The sequence below is a fragment of the Chiroxiphia lanceolata genome, chromosome 6 (assembly GCF_009829145.1).
Source record: "Chiroxiphia lanceolata isolate bChiLan1 chromosome 6, bChiLan1.pri, whole genome shotgun sequence".
NCBI classification, from domain to species: Eukaryota; Metazoa; Chordata; class Aves; order Passeriformes; family Pipridae; genus Chiroxiphia; species Chiroxiphia lanceolata.
This window is the reverse complement of record NC_045642.1, coordinates 59,470,133-59,492,302: the sequence shown is the minus strand read 5'-3', so window position 1 is coordinate 59,492,302 and position 22,170 is coordinate 59,470,133. Positions and strand designations below refer to the sequence as shown.

At 38.6% G+C, this 22,170-nt stretch overlaps 1 protein-coding gene across 2 annotated transcripts in view; it reads left to right on the top strand.

The window, feature by feature from the left end:
* Nucleotides 1-22,170, top strand: part of SLC38A6 (solute carrier family 38 member 6) — a 41,846-nt gene that overhangs the window by 15,124 nt on the left and 4,552 nt on the right. For both annotated transcript variants that reach the window (XM_032692510.1, XM_032692512.1), the window contains exons 6-15: nt 4,293-4,371; nt 9,077-9,159; nt 9,630-9,688; nt 14,131-14,196; nt 14,390-14,443; nt 15,987-16,066; nt 16,739-16,839; nt 19,962-20,086; nt 20,923-21,067; nt 21,189-21,283. In XM_032692510.1, coding sequence (XP_032548401.1) covers nt 4,293-4,371; nt 9,077-9,159; nt 9,630-9,688; nt 14,131-14,196; nt 14,390-14,443; nt 15,987-16,066; nt 16,739-16,839; nt 19,962-20,086; nt 20,923-21,067; nt 21,189-21,283 — 887 coding nt within the window. The remainder of the gene's footprint in view (nt 1-4,292; nt 4,372-9,076; nt 9,160-9,629; nt 9,689-14,130; nt 14,197-14,389; nt 14,444-15,986; nt 16,067-16,738; nt 16,840-19,961; nt 20,087-20,922; nt 21,068-21,188; nt 21,284-22,170) is intronic.

The window sequence follows — 22,170 nt, the reverse complement described above, 5'->3', positions numbered from 1 at the left end:
GTTTCCACAATTTGATTTACATGTAAGAAGCTCAGTGCAACACTGAAGTGCTTCCTATTCCATTCTTATTCTTTAACAGGAAGAATGGAAGCTTGCCCAAAATACTCCCTAGTTTCACTTTCTTTCCTGAGCTCCTTCCCTGCTTTCCTTTTTAACTTTGCCACGTTGTTTGGATTAGGACAGATTCCATTTTAAACAACCCCTGTATCAGCAGAGGGAGACAGGAGCCCAAAGGGGTTTGTCATGTGCAGTTGATATGAAGGATGCAGCTTGGATGGGCTGGAGTGTGCAGGGACTGGGAGTGTTTATTCTGCTATTTCTGCTGTTCAGCCTCTAATCTTTTTCAGTATTTTGGGAAAACTTGGTATCTTCCTGTCTGAACTCTTTAGAGCATGAGAGTTAAAAGCATTTTCATTTATCTCCTTTATTTATAGATATTTATGAGGAATCCCTGTTTTACCTGGTATTCCCCCAGCTGAAAATCAAGATTGCTCTGTCTACTTTTGACTCCCAAATATTTTTGGAAGTAGGAGCTGTGGAGCCTGTGTGCTTTTATTGATCCAGTCTGGTTTTTTCCCAGCCTTCTGTCTTCTCTTGTGGGAAGGCTGGAAGGGAGCTTGCTTCCATTTTTCCACAGTGCTTATCATCTTTATAGAGCTCTAATATTATCAGTGGTAGATGAGGGAAAACTGATCAGAAAAGTTGGTCAGCCTGTTTAGTTAAATGATTTGAAGGGATTTATCACAAATAAATTTAATATATATATTCTCTGGTGTAATTGCTGTGGACTTCAGCATTTGGTCTCGTTTTGGGTCGGACAATAAGAAAAAGTTACACTTTTTTTTTTTCCTGGTAGCCAAAAAGCCATCCACATGTTTGATTTTAAGACTGGGCTACCTCAGAAGAGATATTTTGGGGACAGTTTTAAAAACATAACCTTGGCTTCCCTTTTCTCCAGCACCTAATGTTTTTTTCAGGTAGGGGCACATATCTTCAGTGTTGAACAATGTTGTAGCACAGCAAGGGCATTCTGAGTAATATATGCATGGTATGTATATTTCTAGAGAGTCACAGCTCATGGTGGCACTGCAGGCTATAATAATGGAAGTGTAAAGCAAATATATTTTGTATTTATCAAACATCTTTTTTTCTGTCAGAGAGCTAATACCAGGCTTTCAGAACAGGATGAAGTGATACGTATTTTAGGAGTGTAGTTTCTTGCTGCTTTCAAGGAGCCTGTTGAATAATAAACTATGAATATGATTTTGATTTCTGCTGAATACTGGTTTATGGCCTGTTGAGATGTTCAGAACTGCTTAGTTCTCCATCGAGTAGCTCCTGCTGCCTACTGAAAATTATCTAAAAATAGCATAATACATGCAAATTTGGGACCTGAAAATTAGGAAGTGACTGTACGAAGGTTGGTCATGTAGTCGTAATTCAGGACTTCCTGCATCTGCATATTGCTGAAGCCTCAGATTATGCCCTTGCACACAGTTTGTTCTGCAGGAAACCTGTCTCGTTCAGTCCCAAAATAGATGTCTCATGTCAGTATTTCCCAAGTGGAATAAATCAGAGCACACGGTGGGGTTTTGTTGTGCTCACTTGTGTCACAGTTCAGTCTCGTGGCTGTGTAATCTCTTCCTTCCGTTCCACATCAGGGCTGCCAAGGAGAGCTGACATTTAATTTGCACAATGTAACTTGACGTGGCTTCGCTCGTGGTGGGTGTCAGGGAAGTGAAGTACAATTTGTTATTTGGAGCAAAGGATACAGGACTTTTTGTCTGTCATGTTCTATGCACTTTATTCCCCTAGTAGGAATTCCTAGTCGAGGAATAAAGTGCATAGAACACGACAGACAAAATTGTGTTGTATTGTTTTAGTTTTTTCTTGGTTTAGTTTCAGCTTTAAAACACCAAACAAACCATGTTCTTTGCTCACTTTTTGTAGTGTGTCTCAGAGTTACACAGTGGTTAGTGTCTCACTTGACACTGAGTAAAGCTACAAGGAGCTGCTTCTCTGAGGAGAATTAAAATTGTGTTTGTAAGTGAACTAAAAGCAGGATTTGGCTTTTGAAACTGTATTTACTGTGGGCATCCTGCTCAGGTTTATGTATGAGATTCAGGTCTTATTTAAGCATCAGGATAGAAATAAAATTATTTATTATTAATTATTCACCTTGTAGAACAAATAAGAAAATATAAAGAGGGGGGGAGAAAAATCCTACTACGTGAGATTGTTTCCCATATGCCCAGAGAAAGGAAGAAAGATGCAAGTTTCTTGGTGCAGGATTGGCTCCCTCCTTAGGAGTGGAATTCAGTGAAATAGGACTCCTCCGAAAAACAAAGAGTAAGTGCACAACAAAGGATAAGTGATCAAATGATTAGCCAGAGGCTAATAGGAATGCAAGGGCAGAGTGACAGATTGCATATTAGGAGGAAATCTGATCTGGAAATTAATTCAAAGCTTTCTGCAGCGGGGACTGCAAAAGAACCAGTTTTGAAATCTTCCTGAAGGACATAAATACGTGCAAATTCTGACTTGCTTGTGTATAAAGTATTGTGTCATACAAGAAAGAGGGCTAATGGATAAATAAAGTTGAATTACAATTTAGCAAAGTTTTCCTCTCCCTCTTATTTTTTTTTTTTTAAATTTAGGGTGAAATCTGCATCTGCCTGCAGCTTAGTGTGAGAAACTGTGTTAATTTACTTACAAATTCTGGTGATTTAGAAATATGCATGCTGCAGCCTTCTCTTTGGTTGGATCTACATTCTGTTGTATGCAAACAGGAGAGTAAATCAGGACAGCAGATAAATAGCTCACCAGGCACAATCAACAGCTATGTGTCAACAGGGAAATGCACTTGAATATTGGAAGAAAAAGTGCTTTTAATTATGAAGAAGTGAATATTTCCTTATTTAGTGATGTGGCAAATTGGTTTTAATTTAACCTTGTGGTAGGTAGATGTCACTTTGTATTAATAGAATTTGCTTTCTTTATAGAGACTACATTACCTTTCTTCAAAATGTAACAGTAACTGCTGTAGGACACCAGTGTCTGAGTCCACACTTCTTTTCTTTTAAGGTTCGAAACATTCCTTAAAAAAACCCCCAAACCAAATATCAGCTTATGGAAGTTTGCTGATTTACCTTTCCAAGATGTATGTTTTAATTTTAAAGCATTAATAAATATGGCACGGTAAAATTCTACAGAATTACTGAGTACAGAACAGTAAAATTGGAACACAACAGATAAATTTTTGTCAAGGATTAAATGTAACTAAATTTTTATTGGCAAGTCACTAAAATTACTGGATGCTGAAGGATGGAAATTAGTTTCATGTAGACTTTGATATTTGTTGAAGCTCTTTGTAAAGCTGATTTTTCTGAGTAATTTTCTGCTAGTTTTTGATTTGTTTAAACACTTGCTGCTTACATGAAAAAGTGACATGAACAGTGTGTGAAGGTGTCAGATTAGTGTAAGTTGTAATTTAATAACCCTCTCATTTATGCCTTTGATCATTTTATGTAGTAAAGGAGAAAACTGACACAGTGAAGGAGTTTTTGGATTTATGTGTTTGTATCATTGCTTTCTGCTGAATAGAATTATAAGCACTTAATTTCAAGTCAACACTTTTGTAGGAGTAGCTAATAATTTCTCTTCTGATTGGCAGTTCCTGTATATTTTGCACTTGGTGTTGTTGCTGGGATCTTCTGGCTGGTGGGTTTGGCATGAGAATCAGGGGTCTGTCACTGATAATCCTCTTAGCTCTGAGGGCCAAACTTTGCAGTAAATAAAAATCCCTTTGAAGTCCTATTCTTGTATATAAATTTCTGTCATATTATTATTTAGTACAAGAACAGTTGAACAACACTAAAAACAGAGTCACTAAAAAAGCCTATTGTGTTGATAGAAATCAATATTTTTTACTCTCATCATTGATAATGTCTTGTGAAGAAGGAGTCCTGCAGCCTCGTCGTCTGTCTCTCGCCCATGGGTCTGTATTCCCAGGTAAAAGGTCAGACCTGTGTGTTATATCATCTTGCCTTTTAGTCCTTTGGATTCCAAGACTCACATTGTAGCAGTCTCTTTGGAGGCATTAGCTGACACTTGGGGACTTGCAGCTATTTTTAAAGGAAGTGTGTGAGAGAATAAATTCTGGTTCTGGTGCCGCGGTGTCTAACGCAGAGCCGGGATGTTCCAGCCGGAACCACGCCGGATCAGCCGTGCTGGCTGTCACAGCCAGAGATGTTGGTATTCCTCTGCTAAATCTGTCCTGCTTCTCTTTGCAGCCATGTCATCTTATCTGTTAATTGTGAAGTCTGAGCTTCCTGGGGCTGTTGCAGGGTTCTTGAGTGGAGCCGAGAGCGGGTAAGGAAAAATGCTTCATGTCGTGCACTCTGTATTTGTCCTGAAGGAAAAAGCAGATCAGGTGGAGGTGGGTGCTGACATTTCCTCTGATCTGCAAAAAAAAAAATAAAAAAAATAGTTATTTACAGCAGTTGTTGGAATATAAAATGTATCTGGCAAGTGCAAGTGTTCTACTGCACACAGAACGGGATTCTTTCCTCGTAGCCATTTCCCATCAGACGACCTTAAAGTCAGTGGCAAAACTCCATCTACAAGAATCTCCCTTCTGTAAAAATTTAAAAGGGGAAGCAGGATGGAGAGGAGGAGAAACATTTAAACTGCTGTCGTGTTATCACTTCACATATTTCAAAACCACAGGACAAAAAACGGCAGGCATTTATATTTAAGTATTTTGTTGTCTTGCTCTAGTAATTGGACTTGTCATGGGAAAAATGCCAGGTTTCCAGACTTGGTTTATAATTCCTTGACTTGGCTCCCAGTAAAGAAATGATTCTTTGCAGTTGAGCTGTAAAGCTGTGTGTGAGGAGTGTGTCCCTCACGTTTCCATCAGAACTGTCACAAGGAATCTGTGCCTGTGCTAAGGCAAACACTGCAGCTTCAGCACTGAAATACCTTGTTTGAGTTCTTCCAGTGCTGCTGTTCCAGTCCACTGTCATTCATAACAGTGTATCTTGGATGGGGTTACAGCTGTTTTTCCAAATTGCTATTTTCAGATGTTTTGAGCTCAAAACTTTCTCTGGATTGAAATGTGCTGAAATTGTCTCAAGGCTGTGCAATGCTTGTATTATTCCTGAATGCTGTGGGTGAATTTTAAGTGAAATCAGTTTGTTAAAAGGTACCTTAGTTAATTTTATAATTTTTCACTTACATCTTAGAAATTTTATAATGAATTTGAGAAATGAACTGTGGTTGTAATCTTGCTTTCTGTCTTTCTGCCCTCTTGACCCTTACAGTTTTAGTAAGGTTTCTGTTGGTTTTGTTTTTTCTTTATTTTTCAAGCTATTATATTTTATGTGTGTATGTAATTTTTAGACTGCTAATGTATCTCTTCCAGCTGTGGTAGTCATCAACTTTTCAATTGGGTGCTATAACCTTCTTCAAGATCATACATTAACCCCACTCTTCATACACACTGGCCTTGAGCTGCTGCTGTATGTGCTGAGTGTGTGTTCCAGTCTGTCTGCCCCCAAATTTAGTATCTTTACATCTCTTACTACTGGTTTTAATTTTATGTCAGCTCTGTTCGTGCAAAGTGACTTTTCCCAGCAAAGACACACTTTAAAACAAATGGCTTAAGAAAACTCGTAGTAGGTAGAACCTGGAGGTCCCACATGTTGCTCAAGGGATTTTCTTTTTGTCTGGAAAAGGCAGCATGAAAAACTGCTTTATTAAGGTGGCTGTGTGATAATGCACCTCAGATCTTCTGGATGGGAGCACTGGTGAAGGCACAGACAGGTTACAGTGCTGAAGTGGTTATTACAGATCACCTGGGCTGTGTAATCCTCAGTGCACTGTCAGCACTGCCGACACCCACGCTTCTTCCTTCGCTGAAATTACAGTTTGAGGTGGGAATGAAGTTCAACTTTGCATTTGGAAAGAGCTGAGATTGACCATAGGAATCCTAACCACGGCTCCAGTGGTGATTGGCAGCCCAGCTCTCATCCACTTTCTGCCTCTGTTAACGGGAGTTCTTCCATTGATCAGTATTTATTTGACACGATTTCCCTCCCCTAATACTTGTCCAAGCAAAGTTTTCAAGTGCAGTGGTCAAGCAGTGTTCCAGCTACATGCACACAGCTGACCTTCTCTGTATGCTCACATCTATATTTTATTTCTTTTGCCATATGGTGGATCACAATCTTTTGTTTCTGTGGGTTTCCCCACAGATGTTAAGTGTACGTTTTTTCCAGCAGACATTTTAAATTGTAGGCAATTTTTCAACAAAAATAGGTAATCAAATATCAAGCCTAAGCAACAACTTATTTATGCAAAGGGCATAAGTATTGACTAGTTTAAATCAACTTCTTTACCTGGATAACTTGTTTCCAGATGTGGTTGCACGACTGTTCTGTTTTTAAGCCATTATAGCATCTGATACACTTCCATTTGGTGCAGCATTTATCTTTAACTGTAGTTAGAATGTATCAAAAGTGTCAGCTAAACTATCTGTGAAAGTATTCTATATGCATAAACCCTCCCGAGCTGTACATTTGGGAAAACCATTTAAAGAATGTTTTGTGCATTAAATTGTTTTCATAGATAAAGGTTGGCAGGTGTGCGTGTGTTTGAAAGGCTCCGAGCCAGTCCAACACATCCTCGTGCCTTTTTAAAAACAAACTCATACAACGTGAACAATTGCAGGTGGAGATGTTTCTGTGTGCATAACAAGAATTCCACGTAGTTTTGATGACATGAACATAGTTTTAAATGAGGATTGTGTTAAAAAGTTGTAATCTGTGAGCCCTCTGCTAACATTTAATGACCCTGTCAGAGGATGTGATTGATGCAATTAAGTTGTCTTGCTTGTGTGTTATATAACTGATATGGACTGAGAGTACGATCCTAATTTAGAACATATGAATATCTTGTTCTGCTGAATTCAGGAATGAAATTAAAGCGATTTATAAATGTCTGCTTTCAGTTAAAATATGGAGGAGGGAGGAGAAACATCTGCATGCCAAAGCATTTTCAGTAGAGTCGAGGATTTATATTCTGTATTTCATATTTGGAACGCTTTTATCATATGGGATTAAATTTGCAGATCAAATTGATTTTAGAGGCAATATCAAAACATTTATTCTGCCTTTGGAAAATAAGTGTATTTTTACAACAGTACTTTGAGGATAAAATGGGTGTATTTTTTGATAACCAGGAAATTGTCCCCTATTCAGGTTTTTTTGAGGTATTTTTCGGTATAAGAATTGGTATTCCAAAATTAAGGAGTTTACAAAATTGTGTTTCTTCCCTCCCATCACCTTATTGCCATTTTCCTCTCTCTTCCCCCCTTCACTCACAGTAAAGGAACCAAAATAATTTCCTCTCTGTCCTGCTGAGCTTGTGAACCTTGACAGCAGCTGTGGGGTTGCTGCATGTTTAGAATCAGGAGACTGAAACAGAGGTCCCACATGCACACATAGTGCATTATACTTATGTCTACTGCCATGATGCTGTTCATCCTGATCTGAACATCCACCATACTGAAAAGAAAGAAAAAAAGGAAAGAAAAAAATGTAAAAATATGTGAATGCTAAATGACAACAACGTGAAGAATAAATACTACAGCAGGGAGCTAATCTTGGCAAAGTTGCTTCTTCACTGTAGCAGTAGGAGACTTAGGCTAATGATACACTTTTTGGAGAATGATGTATTTTAACTAATTTTTAATACAGACATTGTCACCTAATGGTCATTTTGGTTTCGATTTGGTGGAGATGCCCTCAGCCTTGAAATCTCTCTGCTCACTTTTATAACACAAGTGGCTGCCCACGATGTACAACAGCAGTTAATATACCTGTTGGATAATTCTTCTTGAACACAGGTGTTATGGTACTTTCCCTATGATAACTTGAGGTGCTGCCTGTTTATTAGGTGCTAACCATATCCTGGACTAAATAAACTGGAAGGTCAAAGGTCAGGGTGTTTATAGGTAGTAAAGTTGGAGGCTGATGTGCAAGATGTTTATCAGTACAGGATATGGTTATTGCCAAGTCAGGGGAGCCACTCTCAAGATGTTTCTGTTTCTTAACAACTTATCCATCTGTGCTCTCCTCAGTTTGGAGGTGGGATTTTTTGACACTTCGAACAGATTTTGAATGCACGAGGACTTCACGTGCCTCTACAAGGCTTTTTTATTATGTATAGTTTTATGGTTAAATATTATAGCAGATTTCATTATCATAATTTCAGTCTCTTTTGTCCTTCAATTCTTGTGTGGTTGTATACAAAGAATGAGTGATCACTTTGTGCAAAATTGAAGAACATCCTCTGGACAGGAAACATAATTTCCAAGCAACTGAAAGTTTATTACCTTGTTGTTTTCTTCTGTTGCTCGAATGCTACAGTGATAGCTGTGATGAAACTTGGGTAGAAGAGAAAGTTGATACGTTCAGAAAACGTAACTGTGTTTCCAAACAAATCGGTTGGATAGCTGAGCTTTCTGTCTCACACCTCTTGGAAATGGTAAGGAACTAAGGTCATGGAGAAGTGATAAACTGGAAGGGAAGCTCAGCAGTGAGTGGGAATTGATGTTGCTGTTTCTGCCAGCAGTGTAAATAGGCACCTCACTGTAATCCAATTTAAAATACATGTAGTGTGCTCTGTAAGTACTGCTGTTGGAAATCTGTAGAGTATGAAATCCCCTTCCCTCTGATCACTGCTGTGAATCAGGGCAGGGATTTGCATATTGTGCTGCTGAGAAATAACTTGACACACATCAGACCCCTGATCCATGCAGACCCTTGCCTGTGGAACATTGCAGTGCTGGTTAGTTTGGGATGATGCTCTGCCCCCTCATTATCTGGGAGCTCTGTTTTATATCACAGTATAGAAACTAGGAATACAAATTCATGTAAATTGTGTGTGAGACCGGAAATGATTTCTTTTTCTTGTCCTAGTGGTTATTTTGTCTAAGATCACAGTTCTAAATGAGAACATATTTTATAGGACTCTTGAGCTTTGTATCAGTCCTGAATAGATTTTCCAACAGGTCTTGGTACCTCGATGGGAGGCTGCTGCTGCTCATTACTTCAGTCTGCATTGTTTTTCCTCTTGCCCTTCTCCCTAAAATTGGTGAGTAATTAAAGGAGAGAAGCGAATACTGTTCTACTTTAGTAGCAATTACGACTGAAGACTTTAAAACCTTAATGGGTTATTTATTTATTTAAGCTTGCACGGGGCTGGTGGTGCTGGTGACTGCTTAAGTGGTAGTAGTGTGTTCTGCCTTCCAGCCCTGCCTAGTTAACCTATTACTTGGGTTGCAGTAGTATTTTGTCTGCAATACTAAAATAAAATCTTTACAGCAGAACATTAAAGAGCTGCATTTACTTACAGCATGCCATTAGTGGTAAGCCAGTTCTAATTCTGCCCTACAAAACTACATAAATGATCTGTGACAGGCAGTTGGAATGTTGTTATTCTGAGTCCTAAGCCCCAGATACCAAGCACTGTAATAGAAAACATGCCTAAAATGTAAAGCTTTAGCTGTACATTAGGATCACTTTCCTTATAAATTCTCTTTTATTTTTACTGTTATTTTACAGGCTTTCTTGGCTACACAAGTAGTTTATCATTTTTCTTTACGGTGTACTTTACTCTTGTGGTAAGTTAAAAATCTCTGCACAGCTTATCTTTTTTTTTTTTTCCTTATTGTTTGAATGTTTTCATAACACTGTTCTGAAATTAATTGTCTTCCCCTCCCCCTTTAACTTCTTGTGTGAAATTCAGAGTTTTCCTTAAGTTCAGTATGTGCTGGCTTAGACAGATTACATTTGTTTTGCTGAGGCTTAGAAATGTCTATGAACTTCCAAACATGTGAAAAGATTTAAAATAATTATATTTTGGGCTGGTAAATGTAACAATATTTTTGTTTTGCTGACAGTGCAGCAAAGGGAGCTGGCACATATATTTTTGTTTCCCTACTAGCAGAGGAATGGAATTCTGTTTTCTTAGCTTCTAACTATTACTTACTGCAACTAGTGCAGAAGAAAATTTAATATACTCCAAATAAATTAAATTTACATGTATAATGGAGTGACAGAGTTCAAAAAAAGGCAAAGAAAACTAGAACTTCATTAAGGCAGTTTACAAGATTCATTAATACGTCAATGACCTTATTCTTCTTTCCAGCTGAAAGGAAAAGTTCTTTTCTCTGAGCCATATGGGGGCTTTTGACCCTGATGTTCACCCTCTCAAGGCCCCTGTGAGGTAGATGTTTCCAAATATCAAAAGTGAGACCTGCTAGGCAGATCTAAGAGGGAAAATGTGCCTTTAAGTTGCACTATTTTTCTTTTTACAGGGAAAATGTGTGCTAATGCACATGTGTAATATGTCGTAGAACCGAGCAGCTCTCACTCTGTCATCTCTTGGAATCTTTTTTGGGAGCCTGGCAAAATGTTCCCCCTCTCCCCTGTCATTCTGGCTTGCATTGACTTGCATTTAATACCTGTTTTACAAAGGGATAAACAGAGTTGAAGGCAAGTTGAACAAACATGCCATCCAGGAGACCAAGGCAATCCATTAGGAACTAAACCATGTGATAAAACCAAACTTCAAAGCTGTCAAAACATCTCCCTGGGGTATCCCTGGAGAGCTGCAGTGTTTGTAGGACCTTGGGAAGTATTCTTCTTAAGATGAACATTGAGGAGCAGCCACAGCCCCTCCAGAGCTAATGGAAATTAATTTGTAATATTTATAAATTACCTTAACTTTTGACCTCTCTCCTAAAATTTATCTTTAAGAGAAAAAAAAAAAAAGGAAAAAAAAGGGTAGAAAAAGCACTAACTGTAGTGCTGACATAGGCCTTTGACTGAAGCTAATTGCAAGGGTTTTAAAACCAGTTCAGTTCCTGGATTTCGATGGGAATGTGAGGAAAGCTGTTGTAATGGGTGGATGCGTTTGAAAGCAATTTTGGCCCCTGAAAAAGCAAATGTGTAAGGAAGACTTGTGTGCAGCCATGTCAAGCTGGGATGATTTAAACTAGATTTTACTTTTGATTCTCTATCAAAAAGATGGGTGGAAAGTACTAATGAAGGAGCACAGACTACTGGATTTCTTAGGAAATGGTTCAGTTTGTGTGCTTACTCTCTGTTGTTAAATGACAAAGGAGCAGCCATGGTAAATCTAATTGAGGTCAAAATTTTTAAAAGCCGTCACAGATATTTAAAGAAAACCAATACTCTTCACAGAATAATCTCTCCTACTTCTTTAGGCACTGAAAGTCAAAGGCATTAAATGTGGTTTAGTTTTCATATCTAATTGCTTTGAAGTGGGTGATATGTGCTGTTGAAATGGTGTTTTAGTTTGCACACTGTTAATTTCTGTGTGGCAGATATGTTTTAATTTGTTCCAGAAGAAAACTGTGTTAGTCATATGGAAGTGATATAATTATATTTTGCATATACAGTAATTCTGTGCCTTTTCAAGTGCACACCATCTGTTCAGCTTTTTGCCAGGAAGCCACATTTTTACTGCAGCCTGCAGAAAAGAGAGGTCTTGGTCAGTCTGGTCAGTGAGTGCACTGAGCAAAGGGCTGGAGACTTCTTTGTTCTGTGCTCTGCTCTGGAGCTTAGGCAGCTCACAAATTTTCCCTCTGTGCTTTAGAAGTTTCAGTATCTTCAGTGTCTTTTCCTTTAAAGCCAACATGCTGGTCCTAGTCCTCACTAGGAAAAATTTGCAAACACTGAGATGAGCTGATCTGGGAGATAAACAAATACATATTAAATTCAAAGCCAGATTCTGTGAGGTCCTGAGCACTTTCATTTCTGATTGTTGAATAGTTCCCTGACTTGAATCCTTAACGAAAAGAAATTATGATTGGTAAACTTCGTTTTTACTGCCTCCCCTCTTGCTGTGTTGAATACTGGTGAAGAGTAAAGACACATTTTGTGTGTGTATGTGTGTGTAGACAGCATTATTGGTAGCTTGTTCAAAAAGGTGTTAATGATTACTGATGGTATTTTTCTAAATCTCTTGTTTATGTTCCCAGAAGAAAATGTGATGCAGATTGGGAACCTGCCATATGTAATGAATGATGTTATGCACTCTTTGCTGAGTGCTGTCAGTACTGCTGGAGTAAAGAGGTTCCTGTTTTCCCTCTGCAGGATATGAAAAGGCAACATCACTGAGAATATTAGAACACTTTGAGCCTCTAACTTGATTTTTTTAGCAGTGTTTTTGGTGTGGATTTAAAATACCTTATTTCCACTAGACTTTCTCTTTATTTTTTATTTTTTTTACATAAAACCAAATGTTTGTTATACTCAAAAGAACATTTATATGAAATAGGCCTAAAGTTCCAGAGGAAGGTTGTGCTGCCTGTGTGACTACTCAGCTAATTGGGCTGTGCTGCCAGCTTAAAAATTTCTTCCTGTTGGGGGGACCTCATTAGACTACAGTTGGAAACCCAAACAGATTTGAATAATTAAGCAGGTGGGCAAATATAAATATAAATTTTAAACGCACCTAATGCATTTTATTTTGTCCTTTTTTTTTAGTTTCCATTTCTTAATCTGTATTACATTTATTTTAGAAAAACTTTGTTCAGCTCTTTAGGTTCGGCTTGGCTTGTCCTCGCTCTGCAATGTTTATATATAACTTTGCTCTTTAGCTGGCAGGAAACCTTGCCCTCACCACTGCCAGGCACATTTTACTTTCCCCAAACCTTGCCCTTCAGCTCTATGGCCCTTTTCAGTGCTCAGGAAGCCTATCCCAGCTTTAGATGACACTCCCACAAAGCCAACTACTTTGGAACCTTCTGCATTTCCCCTATTTGGATGCCTTCAAATACCAGAGAGGCCCAAGTTATATTTTAGTGTTTGGCCTGTTCCTCCTTCTCCCCTGTTTGCTCTTCAGTTGAATTTCTTGGTGTACCCCCAGCATGTCCTTGTCCCCTCTCACATCCTCCCTCAGGTGAGGGTGCGGTTCCCATGGCACAGAGGGAGACAGTTCAGACAGTCAGTAAATGGCATAAAGCAGTGCCAGTTCACTGTCAGAAACATGACTGGAGGATTTGCCTCGAAAATCCATTTTCACAACGTTTTCAGGCTGCTGTTGAGCTCCATACCTTGAGTTAGTTGTTCTCCTTGTGCAGTCCAAGACGTGTGTTATTGCCACAACGCGCTCACCCTGCTGTGCACTCACAGTTCCCTTTCCCCACGTTTTGTCCAGAGGTAACATTTGTTTGCTTCTCCTGGCACTGGTGACAAGAGGGAGCATCTAATCCTCTGGGAAACACCACTTGGCAGCGAGCAAAATGTGGTTCTCTGAGCCAGGAGAGGCGCTCCCTTCCATGTTATTCTTCTCGTGAATCCGAGTCCTTAATTAAGTTTTTAATTATTTGCTCTAGGCTTCAAAAGAATTATAACCTCTAAAGCCAGGCAACTACAATAGGAAATTAATTAGGGTTGAGGAGAGCAATGCAACTATCATTTTAAACTGGGCTCCTGAAAAAGGAGGTAGCATTTCTTATTTTAATTTCCCTTTGATTTTCAGCCCTGTTGCTTGTCAGTCCCTAAACCAGCAGGGTGTAGCTAAAGGCCCAATGACATTCTGGGACAATAATTGCATTTATTGTTTTTCCTTTGCTTTCTAGTCCAAACCATATGTTTCTGCCTTTTAAGATTAGCCCTGGGCTCTGCTCTATCTCTGTTCAGGGCTTGTCTACTTCGGGCGCGAGCCTGGGATCGCTAACACAGCAGCCATTCCGTACGGGAGGCCCTCGGTGTGGAGCCCGGGGAGAGTGGATGGGGAGTGCTGGTTGTATTTCAGCTCATGTCAGAGCCCATTGCAGTGCCCCACCTCCAGATCCCCACACCATAAGGCTGCCAGCTGTGCAGAGTGAGCAGCTGGATGGAGTGGCACTGACAGGCTTTTCTGTCAGAATTTCCTTCTGGTGGCCTGTCTGCCAGGCAGGCCTGGTAATTTACTGTGGGTGTGGCTCCCTGCTGTGTGTTCCAACAGGCTGATATTTTAGCTACGTGTATCTAAATTGAAAACTGATTTTTAGGTTATCATTCACACGTCAAATGTCTGCTGTCTTTGCAGGTTATGATTAAAAAATGGTCGATACCTTGTCCTCTACCTCTGAGCAGTGCCATAGAGGCTTTACAGGTGAAGTGCACTCTGTTTTGAAGTTCTAATTTTACTAGTAAACTGTAGTGCTTTTTTTGCATTAACACTTTCAGAATGGCTTGCAATTTAAATTCCTTCTTTTATTAATCATCACAGAAAGTGAAAAGTTTCATGTCTGTGGCTTGGGCTTATTCTTTCATTATGCCTTTTTTTGTGTGTTTGTGTTTTACAGGTTTCAAATTCTACTGGGGATTGTAAAGCAAAGCTCTTTCATCTTTCAAAAGAGGTAATCTCTATTAACAATACACAAACTTAAAGGGGGGTGGTGGTTTTTTTAAAAAATTGGGGTTTAAGCCTTATCCAGGGTAAGCTGTCCTTCTGTAAAACCAGTTATAGGCTGCTGAAATATTTCCTATACCTGCTGCCAAGTGTTATCCAGTCTTGCTTTTTTTATATACGAAGGCTGACTGTCCAAGTTAACATTTATGAAAATATTTTTCAAGTATGACCAAAGAATAAAGTCTAACAGATGCAGCAGTGGTCATGATGCAATCAGATCAAGCCAGCTTAATGTGCCCTCAGCTGCAAGTCAGTGATACTTGGCTGTAGGTACTCTCTTAGTTCCTGGCAAGGCAGAACAGGTTTCTTGACACTGCCTGGACCTAACCTTAGTTTTTCCATACCTGAAGCTAATTCTTCAGGACTCATGCAATTTTGTGCATCTCGTTGGGCGCCAGCCCTGGTATTTGTTAATTAATGTGGCTTTTAAATCATGTCACCACCCATCAAGGCTTGCAGGAGAGGAAGTGTCACGTAGAACCCTAGTTGCTGTGGGGTGAAGAGGAAGGGGAAAAGGTAAGATTAAACCTGGGGTAGCCCTGTAGTGGAATTTAGGAAGGACGTGGTTGCATTTATCTGAAAAAAACAAAATCCACCCTCCCAAGAAAAAGGGAAGAGGAAATTAAAAAAAAAAAAAAAAAAAAAAAAAGCTTGGGCAATGCACCCATGAGACAAATGTTATCTGTAGATCAAAGCAGACCAGAAACATCTACTGTGAGATTCTGGCCTTTTGTCTGGCCTTTTGTGCTTTGAAGAATCTTGGGACTCACCTCTAGTTCTTTTTTAAAATTGGCTTTATCAGTAGAAAGTGGCATATCTTTACTAGTATGGGCCTGATTATGTCAGCACAAGAGTGTTTGTTGTAGTTCAGTTTGTTCCACTTGGCAATTGCAGCAAGCCATACTGGATGATTCATCTCTTCTATTACAAGTTTTTGGAGTAATAAACCACTAATTGCGTGGTTGCAGCTTTAATTACATAACTCTCTTAAACCTTCAGATGCCAGAGCATGTTATATTTCCTGTTAATATTTATATTTCACGCTGCATCCAAATTTTTGTCAGGGAGCAATAAAATAATGAAGTCAGGATGAAGGAATCAGCAGTTTGACAGGTAGCTATGGATATTAGAATTTAGAAAACTTCTTGCAGAATTTATTGAATGATGTGCTGATTCTGGAACAGATCCTACTCTTTCTACATAAGCAGTTGGCTTCAGTGTAGCCAAAAAAGAATCTTGCAGGTTTTGGCCTATAGACAACATGACTTCTCCTGGTGATAAAATAGTGAGCTATGACCACTTGAAGTGATATGACTTGAAAAGGTCCAATTTTGTGGGATTTCTGTGTTGTGGAGATTTATCTCAAACCATTAATGTGGAAATATTTCCTCTGACTTCCAACACTTGAACTGAATTCTGAGTTCATCCAGATATTTTTCCAACCAACAGTCATAACAAACAACTTACAAGATGTTTTTCTTCTATTTTAGAGTGCTTATGCAATACCAACCATGGCCTTCTCTTTTCTCTGCCATACCTCAGTCTTACCCATCTACTGTGAGCTCCAAAGGTAATGTATGAAAACACTTGAAATACTAAAATATAATTATAGCATTTCTGTAATATTTTCTCCAAATTAATCTTCAATAATTTTTATTTTCAAGTCAGTGCCATCAAACAATGCTAACTAACTAGCTCTCATGTTTTTGGGAAATGTAGAGTTTTAGTCTGTACTGACTTTTACAGGAGAGAAAAGTAGCAAATATGGTTCATCAGTGTCAGTATATTGTCCTGGTCTGGACAATCTCAAGGACTAGAAAGGTCATTTGTTAAGGTATCTTAATAGTAAATTTTTATTGCTGTAACTGAATCTGCATTTAGCCATATCTGATGCAGTGGGGTTTTTTGACTCAGATTCTGTTCCTTGCTCTGAATAGATATCATCCTGTATAAATCAAATTTTGATTTAAAATATACACTGGGATGTCTAAATTCCCTGCAAGATGGGTACAGTGTTAGTTGTCTGCTTGAAAAGTGCCCTTTAATTACCAGTCTAAAAATACTTTTAAACCCCCTAAATATTAGTGACAGCACAGAACTCAGCAAATACTCAGTGGCCTTAAATTAAGACAATACTTCTTGTGAAAGTCAAGGTGCTCTGTAGATGGTGCTGTGTTTAATTGTCCTCAATACAGATCAAGAGCAACACTGATTTCCTTTTTTTTTTTTTTTTCCATTTTAGTCCATCCAAAAGTAGAATGCAGAATGTAACTGTCACAGGAATTGGTCTGAGTTTCCTAATTTACTTTATGTCTGCTCTGTTTGGGTACCTGACATTTTATGGTAAGTGTGTTCTTCAGGTATTCTTTAGAATGAAAGTTAATGATAAATGTCTTCTGCCTGGAATGCTGCAGGCATTGATACACTTGAATCCTCAGAAATCTCGTTCCTGTCAAGAGTTAATAATATGCCCAACACTGACAGTCTCACTGACTTCTCAAAGTGTAATATAGCTGAACTTCCCAGGGTTTATGCCCTAAAATGATACACAGACAAGATATTGGTCCCTAAAGTGGAGCTCCTGGTCTGTTGATGCTCTCTAACACTGTGCAGTTAAACTGATTGCCACTATATCTTGGATTGTATAATTGCATAATACCCAGTTAAAAGCTGGGAACAGATTTATCATGGTCTGTAAGAAATGTTGGGATCCGATAACAATCTGCTTGTCCAACAGGTTCAAAAGGTCTGTTCCAAGGCTTTACCTTCTACCAGGAGTTATCACTTACTGACCCTGTGATAGCCCTGTGATTTGTAGTCTCTAAGTAGCACCGAGGCTGTTGCCTTTTCTGAGAGGAATTTGACCCACAGCAAGCCAACCCTAATGCTGGGAAGGCATGGAGGTCTGCAGCATGTTTTTCCCATGGAAATCCTTATTTGAAAGGATTGCAAAAAGTGCTTTCTTCATGGTAACTTAGTTTAAGTATAATGTAAAGACAAACCAGAGAACTCCAGAAAAAAAAAAATGACAGAGAAGGCCTGAATCACAGAATTTCCCATCTACTTCTGTGACTTGGATGCAGTGAAGAGCAATGACAAAAGACTGGGGAAGGATTTTAAAAATTTAAAAGGACAAACTATGACCTGGGTTTTTCAGCACATGCTTCTGGTTGTCAGTAATTCGTGTTACATGTTCCTGAGCCAGAAATGTGTCTGTTTGATACATGAACTGCACCAAGAAGTGCCCATTTCTTAGAGATGTTGTCGACATAGTGCTTGATGAAGTAAATGTACCTTTTTATTACCAATCAGAAGAGTGGGTGGGGTATGACACTTGCCCTACCAAACTCTACAGACACCTTTCATTTGCTGTAGAGTTTAGGTGACAGTGTGCTTCAGTACCAGTGTAATAACTGCATCTGGACTTACAAATGCTTCTGTTACAGTTTCTCAGTTGAGTTTAAACCTAGATGACTTTGTCTGTGTGACACTCTTGGCCAAATTTCCCAAGTGCACAGAGAGATTTCAGGCCCCTTACCTACATAGTGGCCTTTTTTTAAAGGTCCAGCCCAACCTTGGCACAAATATAGGTGAGTGTCTGTTTTATATAGCAATGTTTGTGTCCTGTTCACATAACATCACTGTGGGATGCCTTTTCCCAAGAAATTTGGCTCTGTGTGTCCTGGTGTAAATTTGAGTTGTGTGCTTTGCTCCAACCTGCTGATTCTGGAGTAGTTTCATGCAAATTCTGTCACATAAGTGCATCACAGTCATCTATGAGGATTCTTTTGATGTCTTCTGAAAGCTTACCCTTTTTATAGGATGATCACATTCAAATCTTTATTGATTGGAATGAATAAAAATTCCTATAAGAGACAGTAAAACAGTAAGACAAAAGTGTTCTGATTAGGATTTCCTCTCCTTTCAGAGTGTTTTATATTTCTTGATCATAGGGATGGGATTGTGTCTGAAAAAGCACCAAGAATATTGGCTTTCAGCAGCTAATAATTCCAGATTTTGAGGGAATTTTGTACCTTTGTCCCACAAGTGTAGGTGTATGTCTGAAAATATTCCCTTGATACTCGGAAACCTTTGAATAATTATATGGGGAGTCTTAAAGCCCCTAATAGTGTATCAGCCACTATTACTGTTTCCTGAGTGATTCCATGTGGTTTGTTGGAAAATTTTGAGTGCAACTCTGGGGGGTTCAGCAGCAGTGCAGGATAACCATCTGTCTCCAGGTGAAATCTCAATAAGAAGGGGAGGAAAAATATGGGAAAAAAGAACAGTCCTGGAAACCATCCCAGTTCTTGTTACCTTCGTTGTCATGAATGGGACAAGACTCTGTCTTGACTGTAGCCTTTTATTCTGTTGCACTGGGAACATTTTTAGTTTCCTGAAGCCTGAATTCTTTTGGTAATTCTTAGACTCAAGAGCCTGAAGTGCTGGAATCAACACTGGATGTCTGTGACAGGGTTGTTTTGTTTGTTTGTTTCCCCTTGCATACTTCTTCTCCTTTTCACTTTTTAGTTGCCTTTTTTAACTAACTTCTTTAAATAGAGAGAATCTGTTCCCTGGTCCTAAAACACCAGCCTGAGAAAATGTAAAACATTTTATTTTAAATTGAAAACAAAAGAAGAGTTCCCTCTTTGAAATGAGACATGTTTCCTCTTTCTGTGGTTCGCATGGCTTCTTCTGTTTTCTGTGAATTTGAAACTTCACAGGGTGACTGGACTTTGGAAATTTTGGTCCATTCTGAAGTCCAAAGAAATCAGGAATGCCAAAACCAAAAAAAAAAGTCAGGGTAGCAGACTGCTTTCATGGCTCTCTGACTTTTGCTGTTAAGTTAGGGAAAATTTTCACCTTAAAAGGGCAGTGGTTAAAGGTGAATAATTCATCACTGATTCATCCCTTTTTGGCCCACTGAGGCTGTTTATCCTTCTCTGTGCCATCCAGCAATATATTGCTACCCACAGCCAGTAAAGGCACACACACCAGCAGAGTTTCTTCCTTCCTTTAAATTAGAATTGCAGCTTGAAATTTTACCTTGCATTTCTGGTGGAAAAAAGGAAATGCAATTCAGTCAATTTAGCAAAATTTAATTTGTTTCTGGCTTCTAATTCAGCCGGAAGACTCTGGTGTTGACTGTTTCAGATACACAACAAGTTTGACTGTACACTTGGGTTCGTGTTGCATCATCTTTCTTTTTTATGCTGTCTCCTTTATATTTTTATGCTCTTTTTAGGCAGCTTTGGCTTCAGCAGAGGCTCTGCCCGGACTTGCCTCCTGAAGATTTTTCATTTTTCTGAAGATTATGTACTTTACTTTATCACTAATGCCAGAGTGTATCTGAATCCCCCTTCTCACTGTGTTAGTCACAGACAGATGGAGCCAGCTTAATATGCCATGTAAATTATCTTAGTCCTAAAATGATTAATAAAGCAATTAATTTTTCTTGTTTCCAGACAAAGTGGACTCTGAATTGCTACGAGGTTACTCCAGGTACCTGCCCCATGATATGGTCATCATGACTGTTAAAGTAGCCATCCTGTTTGCTGTGCTCTTGACAGTCCCTCTAATCCATTTCCCAGTAAGTACTCTTGAGTGTTCTGAAGCTGGCAGTGAGCACTGGGAATGCTAATGCTTTGCAGAGTGCAATATTTGAGTCACATCTAGTCTTGTGTATCTTATTCACTTGTCAAGTGATTGATCAAAGACCACATATTTGCATATGTTCCATGAAAGCTCCAAAATAACAACTAACCACTAAGCTAATTTGTGCTCTTGAGACAGATTTCAGATTAAAACTAGCCCACAGCATTGTTTTTAATTTAGAGAATTCAGAACTTCTAAAGTTTATTTAGTTTGATTTTTTTTTCCCCCCTTAAATTGAGTTTTGCTGACTTGGTTTTTCCTTTCTACCCACGCACACCCCCCCACACAAACACACTTATACTTGAAACTCAATTTAATTGTAAATTAAAAACACACATTGACCTATTTCACCAAAAAACCCCCTACTTTAGTTTATTAATATCATGGTAGAACTGTGCATGCAAAACTATGTATATAGAAATATTGTATAGATTATGTATCAGTTGGCAACATACTGACATTTGCTACCAAGGATGCTCAGAGAGACAAAGCACTATCACCCAGGCCTTCTTTTGTCCCTCCAAAAAAGGAGTAATTCCTTAAGACTAATATCCATGTCATAGATCTTGCTTTAACAAAGTAATAAATTAAACTCCATGCTGCAGAAAGACAAAAGCATTAAACTACTTCTAAATTTTTGGCATTTTGACTTCTAAAATATTCTTTCACATCTGGAATGGTATAATTCCTAATGTAATGAAAGTGAAGTAAGATTAAAAGTATGTATATGTATGTATTTACCCACACAATGTTTCTCTTTGTATTGTGTAGGCAAGGAAAGCTCTGTTGATGGTATTTTTCTCTCATCTTCCCGTGTCGTGGATTTGCCATATCCTTGTCACTTTAACACTGAATACAATTGTTGTTTTGTTTGCAATGTACGTGCCAGACATTAAGAATGTATTTGGAGTAGTTGGTAAGTTCTTGTGGTGGTTGGTTTCCTTGGGTTTTATTTCAACTTGAAAAAAATTCAGTATATGATTCCGTAATGCACTTCAGTCTTCTCTAAGGAAAATCTTACTTTCTGTTTTTTAAAGGTTCAACCACATCAACGTGTTTGCTTTTTGTATATCCTGGACTATTTTATCTTAAACTTAGCAGAGAGGACTTCGTATCACCACAGAAACTTGGGGTATGCTTTTTTTTATCTCATGTGCACTAATAACATTTAAATAGGCTCATTTTAAATGCATCTTAATACACTCTGGAGCACACGATCCGAGGGACAAAGTTCTTGTTGCAGCTCGCAAAATCTGTGAGCATTTTGTTTTATCCTTTGTAGTAGCTCTGGTTTTTCTGAAACTCCTTGTTCACCAGGGATTTCTGACAAGCAGTGTGTCCATGTGCTGGGCCATTGATCTGAGCATGTGCCTTTCCCTACAGTTTTCAGATGTTGACTTCTAATCCAATTTCTCCTCAGTTTTTACACGTTACTCTGATGTTGTCTGGGCAGCTGGGACAAAGCCAAACTGCATTTACGTGAAACAGTTTTTATGCTTCTTTTCTATGCAAGCATCTTTTTTTTTTTTTTTTTTTTGTCTTCCTTTTTTTTTTTGCTGCTCTTTGTGGTTTCTCTTTTGGTAATAGTAGGTTAAGTTCTGGTTGGGATTTGTGCAGTAGGCCTGCTTTTTGCACTGTAACTGCTTGTCTTCATTTTAACCACTGCTCAGCAGAGCAACTTCATGCCAGTTACCAAAATGCTGACAAACTGTTTATGTATAGTCTTTCTGCCATTCTTACAAATCACAGGGCTGCTCTTGTATTGACAAAACAGGGAATCTGAAAGAAATTCTAATCATGATGCCCTCTGACCATTTAAAGTCAGGAGTATTCCAGCAGGCTTGGGGCCTTATCTCTTGAATGGTAATTTTGTTATCATCTGGCTATTAAAAAAATGTGGAGAATCTATTGTAATTTTAATTGCATTTTGAGTAAAATACAAATTCAGTTTCTTAAGTCCTTCAGAGTTGCAAAGGGCAAAATAATTTTTGTTTTGTGCAGATGGATAAATGTGAGCAG